The 22,686-nt window shown below is 44.0% G+C and overlaps 2 protein-coding genes across 4 annotated transcripts in view; one reads left to right on the forward strand and one right to left on the reverse strand.

The window, feature by feature from the left end:
- Positions 1-22,686, forward strand: part of LOC135901568 (uncharacterized) — a 1,085,637-nt gene that overhangs the window by 537,602 nt on the left and 525,349 nt on the right. The window lies entirely within an intron of this gene.
- Positions 15,065-22,686, reverse strand: part of LOC135901571 (uncharacterized) — a 30,787-nt gene continuing 23,165 nt past the window's right edge. For 2 of the 3 annotated variants that reach the window (XR_011511111.1, XR_011511112.1), the window contains one exon: positions 15,065-15,969. Coding sequence is in view for 1 of the 3 variants with exons in the window: in XM_070531119.1 (XP_070387220.1) it covers positions 15,853-15,969; positions 21,964-22,025 (179 nt within the window). In the remaining 2 variants the exon portion in view is untranslated. Of the gene's footprint in view, positions 15,970-21,963; positions 22,026-22,686 lie in introns of all 3 variants that reach the window. The other variant, XM_070531119.1, reaches the window with a different exon arrangement.

Consider the following 22,686-nt stretch of genomic DNA (forward strand, 5'->3'; position numbering starts at 1 on the left):
AGCGTTTTGATTGTCCTTGAAAGAAGGAAAGGGCGAAGCGAGTGGGAACGATGGAAGGCGATGACGGCTGCTACAATTTTGCTTTTGTACACAAATTACGTTGTAGTAGTTTTCGAATTGAACGACGATGCTACAACTTTTAATCTTAGGGCTCGAATAACAGCGGATAAATCGCACGCGGACGATAACTAATGGTAAAAAAACCTTGACTATATTGAAGGAAGATTACGCATGTCTTCCTCAGACGATATCATAAGAAGCCAACAAACACTGACACCAAGGACAACATAGGAGAAATTACTAGTGCTCAATAAATGAATAAATCAATGAAAAATAATGGTAATTAAAGTGGATGAAAAAACAACTTACCGCAGGTGGGAACCGAACCCACAACCTTCGTATTTCGCGTGCGATGCTCTACCAAACTGAGCTTCCGCGGCGCTGTTTCCCCACCCACTTTCTTGGGTATTTATGTGTACTAGTAGAACCCTGGGAGTGTTAGCCAGGGCCACCACTCACAAACCTTGGCGGCGGACGTGGAACGTCCTTTTTGACGCAGGAGTCACGAGAATGTGACCTTTTTGGTTGAAGGCAACTGGTCAATGAACTAACATTTGCTACCTGAATGCATCAATGTAGCCGGATTCGAGACCCTCTTATGTAATAAACGAGAAGAAAGGGGGTTATAGCAGAGGGGCCCGATTTTTATTAGTCATAAGAAGCCAACAAAAGTTTGTTGGCTTCTCGTTTATTACCTTTTTAATATATATATTACTGTATTTATAGTATATATAATTAATATATGTATTTATTTATTATATTTTAAATATATATAATTCGTTAAAATAATATATGTTAATACGGCATATGTGCCGACAGTTACACCTGTAAGAAGTTGATTCGATTTTTTATGATGATAAGATACTGAGACAACAACGCTGCGTAGGCCATCTCTGGACAGAGATAAAAAGTTCCAGCATTCGATAATCCAATGATTTCATGCCATAAGGCACACAATTGTTGGGTGCGGCTGATTATAATACTTTATCCTACCCTCCCCCTCGCCCGCAGCTTAAATGTAGCAAGCTGATTCGAATACGGATATAGCCGCCCCCAAAATCTGGACATGATGAAAACCGCGCAAGTTGACATTTGTTAAGGCGGGAACGGCCCAGCGCCAGGAGTTCGCAACGCCAGCATCCATGGTGAATCCCGCGCGTCGTCCGATACTGGGCGTCCCAAGAAGGCCCAGAGGACGATCCTCGCTGTCCAATCAGAGGATGCGTAGTAAAGAAAAGCGTTACTTAAGTGGTGACTCTGCTTTTCCCTTATGACTTCTTTCCATATGCATGTGCATATATTAAGAAAGGAAATTTAGCTTCAGCTGTACTTCTGTTGGACTTTCCAGCATGCCGCCGACAGTGGCTACTTTCAGAAATGGAAGGGCAGATTACCCCACCCTCGGTATATGCGCCTATGGTTTGTGCCATGTGCTCTGTTGCTACAGAAGGAACACAGGTGCCTTTTATCAGAAATACAAAGGCGTCACTAGTTCTAGTTACTGTAGCTCAGTGGACGTGGCGTACTCCTGCTGAACACGATTTCGCGTGTTCGACTCGCTACCGCGGAGGCCGCATTCGAATGGAGACGAACGAATATTCACTTCAGTACTTATTTTTATGTAAACTTAAAGTCTAAGAGGTAGTGTAACGTAATCCACACCCTTCTACTTCGGAATATCTTACAACCCTATATGCGAGTCTGCTCTGAGGCGGTGAAAACGGTTCTGCCAACTACTCAGCTATAAATATTAAGGAAATGAATCGATTCTTGTTGTAAAATCGTCTATTATACTTGCATCCTGTTAAAAAATTTAATTCTGGAGATTTATGTACCAAAGCCCCGATACGATTGTGAGGCTTGCGGTAGTGGGGGACTACGAAATAATCTTGACCACCTTGGTCTATTTAACGTGCATCCAATGTACGCTGCTCTTGCATTTCGCCACCGTTGAAATGCGGTCGCCGCGGCCAGGATTCGATCCTGCGTCCTCGGGATTTGCAAGCGCAACGCGAAAGCCACTAGTATACGCCAGCACGGTGCGTCTTGCATCGCGTAAGGCAAATGAAATTAAGCTTTACAGCATGAAAATGGAATGACATGGAGTTGCGCAGGTTCTCAAAATGCAACAAAAGCCGTTGCGCCTCCTGTATTGCAGTGTCGTGGCTTGGCAGCGTTGTGTTTTCGGAGGGCTCATGTTTCATGCGCGTTCGCCAAGAAGCAACTTGCAGTAGTTCAAAAAAAAAAAGAATAAAAAAGGAAATAATTTTATGAATCCGTAAGGACAAAGATTTGGCTATAATAGCCGTAAAATATTACATAAAAGTATCAGAACACCAGCTTACTTTAGGTTCGTGGAAATACGTGATGGTCATCACACGACACGATCTGACGCTATATAATAAAGCATTGTCTCAAAATGTGTGTCTACTTTTTATATCTATGGTGTCTCTTTCTAACTAGAAAAGAATTAAAAGGCATTCGAAGTTCTCTTCCAAGATGAAGAGATTAGACGTGGAGATACGTAGCTCATGGAACTCTGTACGTGCTAACTTTGTAAGTAATAAATGACGTCATTAGAGACAACCTCCTTATTTACAGCAAGCTAACGGAAATGAAGTCTTCATACGAGGTGCCACAATTAATTGGTTTTGAGGAATCGCAGGTTCGGATCACGCCACGGTTTACAACCGTTAATCGAGCGGTATTGAATACACGTGAGCTTCGACTCCAGAGCGCTTCCGGGACTTTTTGACCATTTCTCATGAGACGGCGTTTCATTTCCTTCCAACATGTTTTACCATTCCAAATGTGGCAGCTCATACTATTGAAACAACGCCTTCTGTGATGTATTAATTAAGGAGCGCGTACTGTGCCTTGTTACGATCTCATAAACAGGCTACGCAAGGCGGGTCAAACAATATAGCCACACTTGCGGCAGATAATAGCTCTGAAGGCATGTCTGCACACTTAAGATATATCTGTGGTCGTACCGTGACCGGAGACGCTGCGTGCGCGCGTGTATTTTTAAGGAAAACATACTAACTTAAGCCCCGTGATATTGCCCCCGTGCCGGTCTTGTGCTTTACTGTATTACCGCGGTTCATCGTGTATTCTTCACCGCATTTGAGCGCTGTACTGTGGCGAAGCTGATTATGAGGAATCAATTATTATGCAACGCATGACCACTTTTTTATTTTTATTTATTTATTTGAACATACTGCTAGCCTCACATATGAGGCTGTTGCGGGAAAGGGGTAAGATACATCTTCAAGAGAACACAGTTCAAGTATAGGCGCAGACATAGATAAGTTTAGGTGTACAAGGCAGTACATATGCACTCTATAATTATTACACAATTTTTATAACAGGAGCGGGGAAAAATGGTAGTTAACGCCATGATGGAAGGTTTAGCACACAGAAGAACAAGGAAAGAAAATACTTTTTTTTTTATGTACAATGCGCAAAAGACAAGATTCAGCAGGTGTTCACGTCCCGGCAGAATACAAGACACTGCTAAGTGAATTAGAATGCCATTGTACGACGCAGCGCACCTGTGTGCAGGTCGTAGCTACAGAACATAGTTTGATAACTTGGCGATAAAGGTTTCGAGTGATGTACAGGTGACAACGTCATCGGGCAACATGTTCCATTCACGGATTGCATGTGGGAAAAATGAGTACCTAAATATGTCATTGTAAAATCTGTATTCTGTTAAGTGCTTGGTGTGTTTTGTTCGAGAACTACGTGTATCTGTCTGTAGCAAGCAGTCACTCGTATTGATTTTCGTGCTTCCATTAAGGAGAAGGAAAAGAAACTTAAGACGAAGTAGTCGAGCTCGATTTTGTATAGTGGGAAGTTCAGCTCGCCTTAATAGTTCTGTGGGGGAGTCAAGACGGCGATACTTATTAAAAATAAATCTAATCGCTTTCCTTTGTACGCTCTCCTATTTTGCTATGCACTGCTTACGGAAGGGAAACCAACAGACTATTCCATATTCCAGTATAGAGCGAAATAGTGACACGTATGCTAAGCGTTTAGTATCTATTGATGCGGATCTGAGCGAGCGTTTTAACGGGTATAGAACTGCCAGTGATTTATTAACAATATATGTTAACTGCTTGTCCCATTTAAGATCTGATGAAATTATAACGCCTAAATATTTATACTCTTCTACTTTCTTTAACATCTGTCCTTGTAAATAATACGGGTAGTTCATGGGCGCTCTTTTATTCGTTACAGTCATACAAACTGTTTTCTCTGTGTTAATCACCATCTGCCACGTTTGGCACCATTGTGTTATATTTTCAAGTGCACTGTTTAAGGTTATCTGATCATCACGACAGGGTATTTCCTTGTAGATAACACAGTCATCTGCAAACATTCTTACTGTGGCGTTAGTATTAATGTGTAAATCATTGATAAAAAGAAGAGGATAGGAGCTAAAACGGCTCCTTGTGGGACGCCAGATAGCACATCGCCGAAATCCGAAGAGTAGTTCTTGAAACATACATATTGACGTCGACCTGTAAGATAACTTTTTATCCACTTGGTGATGTTGTTGTCACCGAGGTAGTGGATAAGTTTTTGAAGCAACTTTGGATGGGAAACTCGATCGAATGCTTTAGATAGATCTAGGAATATCATGTCGGTTTGACTGCATTTGTCCAATGTAATCGCTAAGTCGTGGATTGTCTCAATCAATTGAGTAGTCGTAGACAATCCTTTTCTAAAACCATGCTGATTAGGGACAATTAAATTATTTTTTTCTATGAATGACATTATGTGCTTTAGGATTATATGTTCAAGGATTTTGCCGGCCGTACAAGTAAGCGAGATTGGTCTGTAATTTGCTGTGCTGGTTGGGTCACCGGATTTATATATAGGGATAACCTTAGCAGTTTTCCATTTCACCAGAACCTCGCCCATTTGCAATGATTTTAAAAAAATAATCAGTAAGAACTTGGACATCCATTCCGCGTAGCGCTTCAAAAATGCATTCGGTATGTTGTCAGGGCCACAGGATTTTTTGGGGTCTATTTCAAGTAAGAGGGAAAAAATTCCCGACTCGGTTAAGATTAAGTCGTCTAGTTCTGCTGAGTAGCTAGGAAGGGATTGAAGGTTGGGTTGTCTGCTGTTGTCTTGCGTAAATACTGAAATAAAGTATTCATTGAACTCTGTAGCCTTTGCCATAGCTTCAGTTGGTGATGGATTACTGGTCTGACGTGACTTTGGATTAAGGTATGGCCAAAACTTACACGGAGATGTTTTGATAAAATTACTTAAGGTTACATTCATGTATTCATCTTTTGCCTTTTTTACGGCGGACTTTAGTGCCAGGGAGTTTTCGCGTATTTTATTAGTGTAGCCTGGTAGCGGTAGTTTATTTCCCAGTTTCCCTAATCTGGCAATTTTTCGCTTTAGTTGTATTATGTTTCTTGTTATCCAAGGGTTCGTCCTACGTACTGGTTTGATCTTTGTGGGAATATATTTTGATAAACAGTGCTGATGCTGAATGATTCTTTCCAATGTTGACCATAATCTATTCACTGAAACTGTATTATCATTCGAGAACGTTGTAAAAGTGGAGTAAGAGTGATCTAGATAATCAAGAACGCTGACGTCGTCGGCATTCGCCCAGTCGAAAATTCGTGTACTCCCTTTTTGGGTAGGCGGAGGTGTGCCTAACAGTAAGCAACATTTAGTAGCTTTGTGGTCCGATATGCCGTCGACAACTTCCCAAGAAACACTTCGGCTTCTTTAGTGCGTCACCCAAAGCTCGCGGTGCACGGGCGTTTTTGCGTCGGGCGTCTCCACTCGCAAAGCGGACGCTGCGACTTCGCGATCAACAGGACACACCATAGCCGCTGGGTCATTTGGGAAAAAACGTCGGTCCTAGGTTTGCTTACCCCGATTCGAGGGCGCGTATACATTCACTGCGATCCGGACCTTGGCTGGGCGCTTTCTATGGTCACTTTCGATGCGTCATCCGCACATTGCGAACACACCAACGACGTTCGATCTTCGCCTATACTTGACTGCAGAACAGAAGAATGTTTAACCGTTTAACTACGAGTCGTAGCAGTCGTAGCCGACAGAAATGTAAACACAGTAACCACATTTCATGTTGTTTTCCTGGCTTCGTCAACGCTGCGTCTGCTTGTTGGACGCCTGCGCCACCTTTATAATTTGAAAGGAATTCATTATAGTTTAGCTAGCTAGACACGTCATAATTATTTTCTTACACGGCGTGATCGTCAGTAATTCTTAGATCACTGTGTGGAAAAGCTGCCTTTTCACGTCCACGTCGCTTCACTGAAGACCGGCCGATTCATATTGCAACTGGCAATGTCATTGCGTTAAAAAAAGTAAACAAAAGTAAATAAATAGAAACTATTAGGACACAAAATTGTGTTATTTGTACAAAATAATACTGAAAAACATATTTATAACTTGCACTTAATAGCATAAAAGTCAAGCAACCGGCACCATGTGTAATTGCAAAACCCTGGCTACATTGGGCAACATAACATTGAAACAAAAGCATTTGTAATGGTTGCATTTTATTATCATTTGCTAAACAATTTTAATTAGTTTGCAGTTACTAGGAAGAGGATTGTGCACAATTACAATGTCAGTAAACACAAAAGTAAGGCAACCATGTGTAATCCTAAAAGTCTGGTATTTATGGTAAAATTTTGAACAAAGTCCGCCATATCTTGTCTTTCAGTCCTTGTGAAAACAAAAAGTAAACAATTGTATACAATAGTAAGATACAACAATGCAGCAAAACTTGACCATTACTCATAAACGGCCAGTTTTGACAACACGCCCACGGGCCGCAGTTTCTCACTTATATTACAACATACGAATTGAAAAACAGTCAGTCCGACAAACTAGTCATCCTCTATAATTTGGCCAAGAAGTTATAACAACGAAAGTGTGTCTGTTCGCATTTACGAAAGCGTCTATGTTCCTGTCAAACTGAAATCCAAGCCATGTATGACGTTTATCTGCTCTCATGTCACCTTATATTTTCACGACTAACTCAGTTATTTGCGCAATAAAGTGTTGGCTAAAATATTTAGAAAGCAAGTTATGTACCTGTGCGTGTTACCAAACGTTCCTTCTCTTATTTGAGGTATGCATCATGTGACGCTGTAGCAGACGACGTAGCAGACGCCACGATCATCACGGGTGCTTTTTCGCGAATTTGTTGCTTGAAGAGCATTTAGTAGCCTTCGAGGGCGCAGAAATGTGTCGGGAATGCCTCCAGTCTTTTTGCGCGTTTATATTGCCCCCTTGAATGTGTCCAAGTGCCCAAAGACGTAGCACACTTTGCACATTTATGTTCGCACACACTTTGCGCACACTGTTCTGAAGTCCATATTCTTGCTTACACGGTTGACGTTGCAGCGTTTTGTTCAGACCAATAAAGGGTGACTTGGGTGATACTGCATCAGTTTTGTTTACGTGGCGGTAGCGCAAAAAACTGGCATAAATGTTTTGGTTACTTATACGGGGTTTGCAAACGGCGCTTTCGGAAATGTTTAAACTTTAATAGCCTCTTGATTTGGTGAGTATGTAGGATTCCTAGTGGTAATATGCAGGAGAGTGGCCTTTACTTGTGGCGGAACACAATCAAGCTCCTTCATTGAACAGAATGGTGCGATGGATGCGACTAGACTACATTTACTCGTGTCATAATTTGCAGTGTGTTCTTTGCGAGCTTACTGCGCTGCGTGCTCAGTGGGTCTCCTCTTGCTTCCGGGAGAACCACGGTGGGGTGCGAACGCAGTCTGCGACACGTTTCCATTGCGTAGGTCGTAATGGCAGCTGCCCAGCCAGGCCGACCGTTTGCTTCACCCGTCTGCAGTGCCAAATACTTTCGCGAAGACGGCTTTTCATTGCATAATCATTGTGAGTTCCGGAAGAGGCCTCGTCGGCTAGTAGATTCGGCGTCTGCTATCGCGATTCTGTCTTCATTTACCTAAATTCCAGCTGGAACACGAATACAACTACAAGGCACTTTCGCGTGAATGTTGTGTTACATGCACCCCAGGGCTGAGCCTGAATGTATGAGAAATAATAATTCGTTCCTTCGTGGTTGTCTTTAGTTGTACAAAGGCAAGGGATGCGTTCGTACGCCTGTACCAACCTGAATCATACGTCTCGATTGTTGTAACAGAAATGTTCATTAACTTTTGTTTGAATTTTATTTATTTTTCTCAGGTCGGCTTCCTTGCTGCTGAGAATGAGCAGCCGTTTAGTATTTGTGCTTTCTGATTGCCATACGAAGCTCCGTACACGCGCCTCAATTCTGCCATTCCCTCCACCCCCTTTCTTTTTCTCGCGAGAATTTCGCGACAGCTTGGAATAAGCGGCCAATTTCTGTATACTTTATGTGAACATATATGCGTCACGAGTCAACGTTGGATCGTCGGGTAGCAGGACGTTACATGACAGCCCCGTGACGAAGTCAAAGCAAAAAGCTAGTCTGTGCAATGGTCACTACCGAGAGTTTTGTGCGAGATAAACAGACATGATTATGAACGCAGATACCTTCCCGAGTACCTGTCGGGCATACGCTGACAAATTGTAACCACAATTTCAACTGCCGGTAGGAACCTTAATCGGTAGGATCGATCACGAGGAGTCAGTAACGGCTTTCTTTTACTCCTCGTTTTGGGTGCGAAATCAGTACACATGTAAGCAGCCCTTAGCATACAAATGTCGTTGCCGACGTCAGGCAACTTTCCGAGGTGCGCACCAATACGGCGTCACTTCAGCGTAGCTAAGCCAAGAAAGTAGCCATTGCCATGGTCAGCCACGTACCCAGGGAGGGGGGCGGAATTATGCGGCATACCCTCCCCCTCTCCCCGCCCATGCCACCACTCCTCACACATATTCATAGAGCGCCGAGAAATCAATCTATTCCGCAGTCAATATATTCCTGCCTTGTACCGTGAGTGAGTGAGTGAGTGAGTGTATGTATGAGTATGTATGTATGTATGAGTGAGCTGTATGTGACTAACCTTCCGAAGCTTTTCGGCAGCCGTCAAAAAAAATCATCATGTGGGCCGATCCTGGTGATAGTGCAGAAACGGTCCAAGCTCAAGTGCCCGAAAACCTGTAACGCGCCCTTAGCAATATTCGGAGTGGGCCCACGTATGGGGAATGCTTAACGCCTGCTTCACCTACGCCGGGGTTCGCCCCGGCATTGGACTACCTTGGCTATGGATTCACATATGCGGAGCACTCAGCGCCTGTTTACCCGCCGTGGTTGCTTAGTGGCTATCGTGTTGGGCTGCTGAGCACGAGGTCGCGGGATCGAATCCCGGCCACGGCGGCCGCATTTCGATGGGGGCGATATACGAAAACACCCGTGTACTTAGATTTAGGTGCACGTTAAAGAACCCCAGGTAGTCAAAATTTCCGGAGTCCTCCACAACGCCGTGCCTCATAATCTGAAAGTGGGTTTGGCACGTAAAACCCCATAATCGAATCGAATCAGCGCCTGTTTCACGAACACCGACACGGGTGAGCCCGGAATTGCACTATCTTCGGGATCGGCCCACGTATGGGGAGTGCCTAATGCCTGCTTCAGCTTTGCCGAGGGTCGGCCCGGCACTGCACAACCTCCGGGCCGACCCGCGGCGAAGGTGAAGCACATCTCATAGGGGGAGAGGGGCGTACCTGTGAGGTACACCTTATTTCAATTCTCGTTTGCGGGTTTACGCAACTTTATGGCCAATAGCGGGCATCATGCACACTTGGACTATTTGAAGCCCTCCCCCCCCCACTCACTTGCCTAGAAAGGTTACGTTGAGTTGTGCCCCCCCCCCCGACCCCCCCGAAAAAAAAAACATTCTGGGTACGTGCCTGGCCATTTAGGTAGAGTGGCTGATAGCATAATAATTTGCAATGAATAATGGAAGCATCGTTTACAGACTTCGGTTTTATTGATGGGCACCAACGACACAAAGAACAGTATGCGGAAAGCGGCCACCGGGGTCAGGAATCCCGCGACGTCGTGCTGAGCAGCAGCAGCAGCGCTCCACACAGACACTGAACCATGACAACCGGCCCACAAAGGTTGCACGAGCGTCGGCACAGCGCACATGTGTACGCCGATAATGCATATCCACCTTTGACCGAAGTTCCCGCGCCGCATCGAAATTCCTTGTCTATAGGGTTGCGCTGCAGAAAATATGTGGCCCACTGCTGCAATTCTTACCTGGTTAGCGTCGAGAGAAAAAAGGAAAGTTTGAAGGCGATTCCACCTCTAGCTGATGTCGATGAAAGGCAATGTCTTCCTTGGCGAGTTCGGGGTGAGAGTGTGGCGTTTGAAGCGTACATTTTATTGTGAGCCGCGCTGGAGCGACAACGTCCGGCGTCTCCAATCGGAAAGCGGACGTCGCCAACCAACAGGACACCGTAACCGCCGGGCCCCTTAAGAAAGAACATCGGTCCTCCTCTCTCATCCTAGAGTTAATGCATAGGTAGCATATACGTGCAGTAACTAATGTAGCGTAGCAAACTAGAGCGCACTAACTCATGTCGACGTCTTTGTCTTTCCTATCAATAATGTATGTCTGTCTGTCTCATTCCATGAGGCTCCCCCGATGTACTGAAAGTTGCCCCGCGCGATCGCGGCGTAGCGCTCCTCTACTTGCTGAGGCGCGGATCACTGTGCATGGCACTTTATGGCGTCACCCGTAGCGTGAGGGGAGTATACGAAGAGCGTCGGACTTCGAAAAAAGTTAGGCGCTCTGACATAGACATTCACTTCCGTGTCTGCATTACCTTCGCCGTAGGCCCACATATCGAGACATAGATATATATCCAGGATCGCCAAGGAAAACATTGTCTTTAAAAAAACACACACAAACACGCACAAACAAAACTGAGGAGTCAGCTTTGTGGCGAAGTTCAGTACCGTAGAGATTCAATAAATAACTGCATATCATAAAACGCAGTTTTATTGCGTGCAAGGAAGCCCCCCGCACCCGCTTTCGTCGGCACACACACACACACACACACACACACACACACACACACACACACACACACACACACACACACACACACACACACACACACACACACACACACACGCACACACACACACGCACGCACACACACGCGCACACACACACACACACACACACACACACACACACACACACACACACACAGTGATAGGCATAACAAAGCAAAAGGGCTCTGAACCACCTCCTTACTCTTTATCGTTATAATGAAAATGCGGCTTCATTTGCACTATGCGTACCCAATGTCGAGGGACAACTGTACGACCCACGTACCATGCTGCGCAAATACTGCTGTATCCAGCAATAAGATTGAGAGGCGGGCTAGTTGGTTTGATTTTATTGTGGAAAGTTTTGCGCACACTAAACGAAGACAAAAAGAAAAGGACTAAAGACTACTGCCGTTATTGTGTCCTTTTCTTGTTATCTTCGTTTAGTGTGCGCAAGACTTTCTACCGTATTCGCAGTATTTGCACTGCACCACGTAGCATACAGGGTGTCCCAACTATCATGCACCAAGATTTAAAAATATACAAATGCAATGTAGCTGCACAGAACCAAGGTAATGTCGTTTGCCGTCGCTTGCAGATACCCAGATACATTTTTGCATTCCGCTTAATGATATAATTAATCTTATTAAGCAACTTCTCAAATACTGTAATTAGAATAAATGTGATTAAATGTGATGAAAATTGTAGAGCAACAAAAACAACTCCCAATACAGCTTTCTGTTACTCCATATGTGCTACATAAATGCGTTCTTCCGAGCATGAAAGGAGCCCGCGAATACACGCAAAATTGCCGCACGACTGCCCGCTCGAGGCACACTGTGTGTATTCGCGGGCTTCCTTCACGCTTGGAAGAACAGTTTCATGTAGCACGTACTGGACAACAGAAAGCTGTATCGGGAATTTTTCATGTTGCTCCACAATTTTCTGACTGACACATTTAATCTAAGTATGATATTTGGGAAGTTGACTAATTAAGGGTAACTATAGAATGCAAAAGATAATCAGAGTATGTCCACGCGACGGCAAATAACATCCGTGGTTCTGTCCGTCCACGTGGCGCTTGCTTATGTTTAAATCTTGGTGCATGATAGTCGGGGCACCTTGTATATTAAATGTATAGTTGGAAAAAGAAAGAATAGCCCGCCGTTGCCGCCGGTGGGCGACATGGGCGTTTCTACAGTGGGCGGCAGGCCTATATTTCTTCACAATAGGGTGCACAATGTGTTGTGAGTCAATAACGCGTGTTTTTTGCAAAGAGTGCCAAACATTCCCGAAGATAGAGAGGTCAAGGTAAAAATGGAATCACATCCGTACCTCCATCGCCAGCAACCCTGAGCATGCATCATTCAAGACTCCCATTTTGAACATGAACACGTGAACATTTCGAACAGTACTCCTCATTGTAACGCTGCAATGACATTCAGAGTATTTAAATAAATGAATAAATAATACATAAATGTGATTTGTTAGAAGACGAATTATCGGGAACGGCGGACATCAGTAAAGCACGTTAGGTGTTCTAATGTTCTGACTGTATAGTCAAATACCACATCTGTACTATTTTATTAGCGTAGATACGTAGCTGTTGACAATGTAATAGTTGTACCTGCTGACGAAAACCGACAGTTTTCAAATCACGCGAGAAGTCTTCATCTATTGGCCGTGCAGCAGGAGAAAGTTTCTTTTTCGGTGGGAAACAAACTGTGCGCTCAAGGAGTGCAAGAAACCACGTGCACAGTAATCGCCGGTTGTGGACGTCCTCTCACGTCTCCCAGTCTGCGTCACGTGAGCCGAACCATCTTTCTTATTTCGTCGTTTTACAGTGTATTAGTACTCTGTAGGTTCGTGGTGGGCACTTTTTTCACACGTCATCGATGCGCCAAAACGAAGCGTAGTGCACTAGCTCTTTTGTCGCACTTGTCTAGAATTTTACTTGCGGGCGCGTGGTAGGGCCTATAGCAATTACCAGGCCTATAGCAACCGATCAATTTCATCCATAGTTTTTTCCTACGCGTTCTCAAACATGTCTGTTGGAATGATTCTACTACCAACGCTACGCGCCATGTTAAATGACGATTCAACTTAAGCTATTGGTCAGATTTGACAGTTGTTGGCATATTGGGGAGTCTGAAAGAATAAAACCTTGACTGCAGCTGTCGTCGAAACTAGCGTGCATTTCTCCTAGCACTTCGTCAATCGAACAAAAAAAAAAAAAAGAATGCGCTTAGGACCTTCTGTCGGGTTGTCTAATTTTCCGATCGACGTCTAAGCTGTTTTAACGATGTCTGAAACAACGGCAGATGCTCATGAGTGCGTCTTTTCCCATAGTGGATTGTCTTTATCCATTCGACAGCGTATGTACAAACTATTAAAAGCAATCCTTCCCGTCGTGCGGGGATTTCACTCTCACAAGAACACGCTTTGATAACTTTATTCGACTGATATAAAGTGCAACTTTACTTTTCCCATCGTGGTTTGCTTTAATCAGCGTTTTGACACCTTATTACGAGCAATCCTTCCCGTTGTGTGGTGTTTTCACTAGCACAACAGCACGCAGTCGGTTTCAGACCGGCCTTCGGCCATAGCTTGACTACCAGTGTATTAATTCTCTCACATTTGCAACCCCGCTTGTGCGACTGTCCTTATTCATTACTACACAGTGTTGTGAAACACTCCACATTGCTGTACAGTACTGTGCAGGAACTGAACAAAGCAGATGGAGGCTCCAGCGCTAGTTGAGCGCGCACTATACATGACAGTGTAAACTTCTGGAAATTTTGTCCCACGAGGTAGACGATAAGAGCTACTTCTCTTAAATGGTTTCTTCAGAACTATAACATCCTGATCTCGTTTTTTCATGGCCTAGTACCTATAGGCGAACTTGCTTGCACAGAAAAGATGATCGACCGCAATAATCAACTAATCAAGTACGAGGAGGCTTGTGCATACTCCTTGACCTGACAACCACTGCTTCGAGAGCCAAAAGAATGCACCAAAAAACGAGCCAGGTGCCTCCTGCAATTACAAAAACAAATGTTCCCTGTGCCATATGAACTTACCCGTTTTCACATTTGTGAAGCTACTGCTTTCCCGCATAGGATGGACACCACTGTGGCTAATATTGACGCCAATAAATTTGCATAATATTTTATTGCGTGGTCTGACTTCAAAAGTTGAGCATTAGGAGTCAGGCGCATATTTTGTTTATATTTCTGATTTTTTTTTACTCTCTGTACTTATTGTTTTCGGTGATGTTCCTAGAGGTGTTCGTCTCAAGTTTAACATAATCATTCTAAAAAACTGCCTCCACAGTTATTACTGCTTTACATCTTGACAGTGTTCACAAAACGCGCTAAAGAAGAACGGGCACTGAACTTCCAAATGGCGTTTATTTGAAACGATTATCCATTTTATGCTCTGCGCTTCAGGTACAACATGCACGCATCATCATGTAAAATCTTGTATAACTCAGTCATCTCATACATAAGATTGTATAGTCAGTGCTTTTACGAGTCTATATAGGTACGTCGAAAGAAATATAGGTATATAGACACGCGAAAATATTGACTATGCAATCTTATGTATGAACTGATTGACTTAGCGCCCATGCCAGCAGTGGACGGCGGAGCGTTACCGTCGCTCCGATGCATACAATCTTCGCTATGATGATGCGTGCATGAAGTACCTGGTGTGAAGAGCATAAAATGGACGATCGTTTCAAATAAACGCTAGTTGGAAGTTCAGCGCCCGTCCTATCGTATATATGTGTTCCTGTCGTCTTCGTCTTTAGCGCGGTTTGTGTACACCGTCAAGATAAACCAACTCGCCCAAATCGACGTATTGTTGCTTTACATCCATTCAAAACATCAGTGAACAGGCTGTGGTTTTATGTGTCACATACGCTGCGACTACTACGTCTTTGAAATAAAACGTTAAAACATAAAGTCACCGAAAATGAGCACATTTCTTGCAGTAAGGAAAGAATTACATTAGCGGGGTCAATGATAGGTCATTGCCCATATTCTGCAGTGCCAACGTCACAGTGAAGCCAAGGATACTTCATAAGCCGTAATCGCCACATCGAAGTAATGAAGGTGGCTCGCATTGCGTGGTACGGTTTGCACACGTGGTTTCCCCACATGCGCCCAGTTTCAGTTTCCCAGCGGAAGATGTAAGAAAATTTCTTCTGCAGCATGCAGGACCGAGGAGGAGGACTTATAGCGCAATTTGAAAACATATATAAGATCACGGCGTCAATTGCCAGGAAGTTTACATTCTGTGAAGCCATATAAACGCGATAGTTAAGGTTAATTAGTGCATATAACTAATTAGCGAGAAAAATAGGACCGTAGTCTGTTTTCCGAAATCCGCCGTTCTCTATTGTCCGGCTTCTTTAAAAAGATCGCGTTTTTATTTTGAGCGCTCTATATTTAATAATTTTCGGCACTCCTCAAAAATACATCGCGTATAAGAGTAGACAGCGCTGATGTGGCGTACATCATGGATGAAATTCGCGTTTTTTTTTTTTTTAACTCCTGATTTGAAGCAAGTGGGGTGTTGGAAGAGCCTTTGGAATGGTCGGCTACATGCTGAGTGCGAATTTCTTCTCCATATACATTTTGCTCTCTCCGGGCCCCTGTACAGGTATTGCAATTGTGTGGAGTAGGTACGTCGTGCCATACGAGTGAATATATAGTGTGTGTTGTTGCTCGTATGCATAGTTTTCACGGCCTTCAGCTCCGCGCCAGGATGAACAGCCACAGCGTGAATGCTGCTATGACGACGCAGTTGTGCAGAGGCCTCTCCTCGTTGCGTAGAGGCGTCCGTCCGCCTTCGCTGGCGCCGATTTCCTGCAAGAAAAAAAAAAAAATACAAATTTCAGGAATTTGAATAGATATATTTTTTTCAATACAACTTATCGCAATAGCAATGCAATATTCCGCTAGTGGGTAAGTTTTGATAGGGAAGAGAAAAGAATGGTGGTTAAAAAGGAAAATGAAGCGTACGGCTGGTTCTTAATGACTTTAGCAGAAAGCAGCACAATTGACACGGCAGTAAGATGAGACTGACCAACCTACGTGTTCTCACTCGTTTGTCACTTGCACGTGTCCTGTCTATTGCGCTGTTTTCCTGCTGAAGAAAATGGTGAAGCTGACACGCATCCAAAGGGGGCAAGACAGACAGAACACCTCTTTCACCGCGGCCGCCACAGCTTGCCGGTCTGGTCAGACGTGCTTAGAGAAAGTGCAAATCTTCGTCACCAATGATGCTTTATTTATTTATTTACTTTCATATACTATTTTACTGTGATCAGTAAAAATTGAATTAGCCGATGTAATCTCTACATTTGTCTTTCTCCAGCAAGCTAAAGAGCCGTCGCTATGGAATGCGAAGAGTTCTCGCACAGATGACGCCTCCATTGATGGTGAACGCATTTCAGAGCGTCCTCGCGATTGGACTTGCATGTCATTGCAAGACTTTGTAGACCAATTTAGTGACGATATCTCGGACGCCTGGCTTTGGAATTCTGTATGAACCTGCGGCAGCTACACACCGTGCCGTGGGACTGCCAACATTAAGCCTAGCAGCTTTGCAAGAAGAGGCTGTAGTCCAAGTGGAGATGTTTGCAAAGGCTCACGCATGCTACTCGAGATATAGTATGAAGGGTAACATAACACTTTAAACACATAACGAGCGCCCACAATTCTCGCTCTGAAGAACAAAGAGCAAGGAACGAACTTCTGACGCCCATGAACGGTTCGGCGCGTCGCCTCTTCACGCAGCTCGACGGCCATGCCGTTGTTACGGCCGCGTTGCATGTCCTCGAATCATGCATTTCCGCTGTGTTTTCTGAAGGTTTGCCGCAACAGTGTTAAGTAACAACAAGTTTCAGGTGACCGATGAGTTATCAGTGTAAGCGAAATCGGTATACACATTCATGTCGAGAAAAAAGCGCCAGAAAACAGGGGACCTAAAAGCAGGAAAGCGCCGCTGTTTGTTCGCTTTTCTAAGTATTCTCTTCACTGCGGCCATCTCTCCTGAATTTTTCGTAATATTTACGAGTTTAGGATCGTTCTACAATTTCACGACAATGTCAACTATTACGAAAAATAAATTGTGTTCGCGAAAATAGTTTAAGGCTGTTGAAAGACGGCGCGGCGCGAGATTGAAAAAAGAAGAAAAAAGAATTTGGGGTGGAACTATGCTCTGCGTTCTCATGGCAACACAAGAATCCATACACCGGAGGTGCCTGCTTCGGGCAAGTTTTTTAGACGGGTGTATTTTTTCTTTCTTTTGAAGCGGCATAAATCGGCAGCATCAAAGTTGCTGATGAAGTCATTGATCTGTAAGGAGTGTTGTCAGTCTCTGGTGTTCCAGATTTACTACCCTAAGTCATCGTTAATAAAGTGTGTGTGTCCTACAAAAGGCTGTGCGCTTAGAGCAAAGTGCGTGCTATCTCCGCTCCCTCCCGCCTGCTTTTTCGTGTGTGCGAGATTTTCGCGAATTCTGAAGTTCACAGGTTGGCACGCCTACACCTATTTGTTACCCGCCGTGGTTGCTCAGTGGCTATGGTGTTGGGCTGCTGAGCACGAGGTCGCGGGATCGAATCCCGGCCACGGCGGCCGCATTTCGATGGGGGCGAAATGCGAAAACACCCGTGTGCTTAGATTTAGGTGCACGTTAAAGAACCCCAGGTGGTCCAAATTTCCGGAGTCCTCCACTACGGCGTGCCTCATAATCAGAAAGTGGTTTTGGCACGTAAAACCCCAAATATTATTATTATTATTATTACACCTATTTGTTGCCCAGCAATGTTGCCCAAAGTTCGCCCAATAAAGAGTTATGGTATCTGCGGCTGGTTGATATCGAGCGCTGCATTGGTTGGTTCTGTCCGTGCGATAAGATCTTGCCGAGCTCCGATTATGTGACCGCCGCCAATTTCCATTTATTGTTGCGCGGCGAAAGCCGAAGTCGCCATTTTTATCGGGTCTGTGCTAGACAACGTTAATCTGCGTTTGTGCTAGCTCACTCTATCTGTGCTGCAGTCGCGTAATTGCGGAAGATGACCGTGGATCCATTTCCGTCGCTTTAGGCGCGTTCGGCGGAGGCGCTCTGGCTGCTCCGAGGCAGTGCTCACCGTTTTGGTAGTATTCGTTTTTCACTCTCACCACGACGTGACGGTATATACAACTGTGACACAGAACCGCACTTTCTTCCGTTTATAGCCGCCGTGGTTGCTTAGTGGCTATGCTGTGTCGCTGCTAAGCACGAGGTCGCGGAATAAAGTCCCGGTCAGGGTGGTCGCATTTTGATGGGGACGAAATGCAAAAACACCGGCGTACTTCGATTTAGGTGCACGTTAAAGAACCCCAGGGTGTCAAAATTTTTCCGGAGTCCCCCACTACGGCTTGCCTCATTATCAGATCATGGTTTTGTAATTTAAGACCCCATAATTAACTTTCTTCCGTTTGTGCCAGCGCTTATTGCAAATGCGAAATTTATATGAGCTGAAAAAAGAATGATCTGGAATTATAAAGTATAGAAGGAACTAAACGATAAGATGATTACTAACAATGATCTTGCAAAAACAAAAAAAAGAGCACGCTGCAATTTTCAGCGTGGAAGTGTACTTTACACTCGTGAATAGTCAGAAATTTGCATTTATATGGTGTATACGTTTTCCCATTTCTTTGCTCACCACTTTATTTCATAATATTTGTAAAACAGTGCAGCGTATGGTAACTTTATTAAAACTGAAGCACGAAGTTTACAACTCTTTAAATCTGCACCAAAAACATGTATGGCACTTATGCAAACCGCATATATTTGAGCACCTCAAGCTTACAAATTTGATGTACGAATTTACACCCTACGGTGAATTGTTACAATGTTTGAAAGGGTTTTGAAAAAGTCGTATACAGGCATAAGTCAGGGGTACAATTCAGAGCGGTGTATGATTCATCAGTTTTGTACGCTTTAGATGTATCATTTTGGGCAGTTGAGAAGATCATGCTATCCATTTTTATTGGTGAGTTGCAGAGTTGTAAAATTCATGAATGCTTTTCTTTTCTTTTCAAATTGTTATACATATTCAACGACTAAATATATTTTGCTGAATTTTGACTTTTCCTTTAACATGTAAACGTCAAACTCTGGTTTCGTTGCCGAGAGAAATGTTTTCTCAGTTCTCGTGTGCGTAGATGGGAACTCTGGATCGAGCTACAGCTTCCTATTAACGATAGCACTCTTCTTGTTTTCGGGTAGATTTTTTAAAGGGGACATTGGGGGGGGGGGGGCAGCTTGAGAAATAAAAATGTGGCGTTGGACATTGAAATATGTTCAAAGATTGCACACGACTTCTCGAACGATAGCAGACGCGAGCCTTCATCAACGTCCAACTTTTACGTAACGAATTACGTATAAGTAATTAGATTTTTTGGTAGTTTTCTAATCGATCGTCTACATTTTTTTACTCCGTAACACTCACTGTGATCCAGTTACATTTTCCACCAATCAATTATGTGCAACCAGTTACTATATTGACAAGACAAGCTCATTTTGCGTTTATTTGCGGAATGAGCGCCATAATGTCAGAACGCGCGTATTTACTGAGTTAATCTTTGGTTTTTCCATTGTCATTACATCTTCCCCGACATCCATTAGCTGATTTCCCTGTCCAGTGCTCATACAAGATATTCTTACAGACACCGCCTTGCCCCCCAACGCACACATTAAGGGAGTTTCAAAGCGATGTTTGCCTTGCTGCCTCCCCCCCAGCCCCCTTCCCCCTTACGAGTACTGGCTGCATGCTGTCTGCTGATGAGTCGGTCGGTATCTCGGCGTATATATTTGTGGACATATATAGACGAAGTTTAAATGCATGGCGAATGCTAGCACCTCAAATTAGCTTGTATCACCCCTGTTGCTGACCGCCATATGTAGAGCCAGTAAGCGCACCGCTCTTCTGCGTAATAAAAATAAATTCCTGCATAAAACCCGTACATATAATATCGGCCTCATAGGGGCCTCTAAAACACACTGAACATTTGATACAATAGTGCATTATATTAAACAAGTTCTTGGATTTGCTACGTCCTCTTGAATTTTGCCATGTTTTCAAATTTTTTTATTGAACATACCTTACAGGCCCCTTTACAGGGCATTGAGTAAGGGGGGTAATAAAGAAAGTACAAAGTAACTTGTCGGTGTACAACGTACGGCCCAGATTTGCAGTTTAACATAAAGGAGAGGAATCGATGATAATGCGGTATGGCGGCAAGTACAAGGTCGGGCGGGAAAAGGATAACACGAAGAGAGAAAAAAAAAATATTGGCTGGCATTATACATATGGAAAAACTGGATACAAGAACTATAAAGTATACCGATTACAATGACAACAGTAACAAGAAAAGATACTACAACCAAAGATAGACTGACAAGTATGCGAAATCTAGGCGCATGAACAGTTGGCAGGGTATAAAATACGCACAATGGTAGCGCATGATAAAAACGCAGGAACTAATGGCGTGCACAGTAAAAACATTTATCAATATAAGTAATGCAGTCGGGCACAAAGTGGGATACTGAAGAAAAAAAAAAAAAACACGTGCAGTGGTACAAAAAAATGACGGATGTCTTTGGTCTTAAAGCTGTCAATATAACAAATAAATAAATACATGGGTAGTATACAGAACATGGCACCGGAAGTAAAATAAAACTGGAAATACTAGTGGCAAGTTTTTATTGCGAAAAGAAAGAGTGCAGGCGTTGACGGCAATTATCGTGGTCTGGTTCGGATGCAATGTTGTCTGGAAGATCATTCCACAAACGTATGGCGCGTGGAAGAGCAGATGCATTGAAGGTGTGAGTTGACCCATATAATTGCGTGAAACTTAAGTGATTATGCAACCGACGTGATGTGATGGAAGGAGCATCAAGGTGAAATGGGAATGGTCTGTTGCTGCATGCGTATTTGTGAAAAAGGCATAAAAGGGCAATGTCACGACGAGCACTAAGGGGTTCAAGTGAAAGATTGAGCTTAATTTGTGTTATGCTGTTATGGTTGTCATAATTGCGTGAAATGAAACGGGCAGCCCTATTCTGAACTGCTCAGCATTTGACATATGTGCCACTAGGGGATGCATACATAATGCAGTGGTGGTCCAGCCAACTTAGGATTTGCAGCAATTTTAGGAGCAGGAGCAATTTTTGGACCAGGAGAAAATGTCATTTTGGAGCAGTTTAGAAGTAACCACATCAGCATTTTGGAGCAGTTTCGGAGCAGAAAAATTAAGGCCTTTTTGGAACACGTGAAGTAGTACAGCAGTAATCTGTAGCCGATTGGCGAAGCTTGTTATTACTGTACAATCAGTAAGTGCTGCTCAACAGTGAAGCAAAACACAAAGCCAACTGTGACCAATTAGGCTTACCTTGCCACGGACGGTATGCCGTATACGGTATTTGCAAATATATTTATTTGGGTAGGCAAGAAACTTAATTTTGCAAACTTATATAATTTTCTAGGCTAACGAGAACAAAGATATTTGCCTGGGTGCAAGACAGACATAAAATTACAAATGAGCTAGAACAATTCGCGCCGTCAGTTTGTCACAATACAATTAATTTGGCACAAGACAAAAGGTGATGGCAAATGTCTTATGTGCATTCCAAATGGCAGAAGTGCTTTGATCAGATTTACCGCACTAGACAAAAAAGGTATAACACCCAATAATGATGCTAGAAGGTCGACAAGAGAATATGCGTCTATGAACGACGCCAAGGTGAAATGCCGACGTACAGTGAGTCGCTAAAATGGTGATGGCGGTGAATAACAACGTTCGTACCATCTCGTGCCCTCGCTTTCGTTGAGAGGCGGTTTGTCGACTTCCCGTGCGTTGTATGGCCTCTGCAAATAGATATGAGTCGATTCGTCGCAAAGCCATAACTTTTGTCGCCGATACCGACCGACCTTTGGAATCACTACCTTTTACTGCCCCCAAGGGCTCAAATTACCACAGGGCACATCCAAAATAGCTTTGGAAGCCTTCCAGTACAATTATTAGGCGTATAGGTGCTCGAAAAGTGATGGGATACGGCGGGTACATGCGTGTATAATTAAGCAATACATTCTGTGTACCGAGACAATTGCTTCTTTCTACTCTTGCCATGCTTCAGCGCGTAACATTGGTGTATAGAGCCGAAGCGGACTTTCGGGAACCAGCATCATGCAACGCGTCGCGCTTATTGAGCTTCCATGCCATTGTTTATAGGCTTACGAAGGTTGCGTCGGCGCCATTGCTAACAGCGGGGAATTGTTTTAGTGAAAAGCACCAAATAGCGAGAAGGTTGGTAGCGAACGTCGAAATAGCCAGGCCTATAGCCGCGGTGGTGGCTACAGCTGCCAGTGAATCAGCGTGCGAGAGCGCCTGTTCGAGGTGGCGAGATAATCAAAATGGCGGTGGTGGTGGCTTCGATCAGTGCCGTGGCAACAAGGCATAGAATGTTTTCGTCTCCATAGAATGCGCGACGCAGGAGCCCCCACCATCTACACTGGCGGCGGACTCGAG

Source organism: Dermacentor albipictus, chromosome 1, assembly GCF_038994185.2.
Source record: "Dermacentor albipictus isolate Rhodes 1998 colony chromosome 1, USDA_Dalb.pri_finalv2, whole genome shotgun sequence".
Taxonomy (NCBI): domain Eukaryota; kingdom Metazoa; phylum Arthropoda; class Arachnida; order Ixodida; family Ixodidae; genus Dermacentor; species Dermacentor albipictus.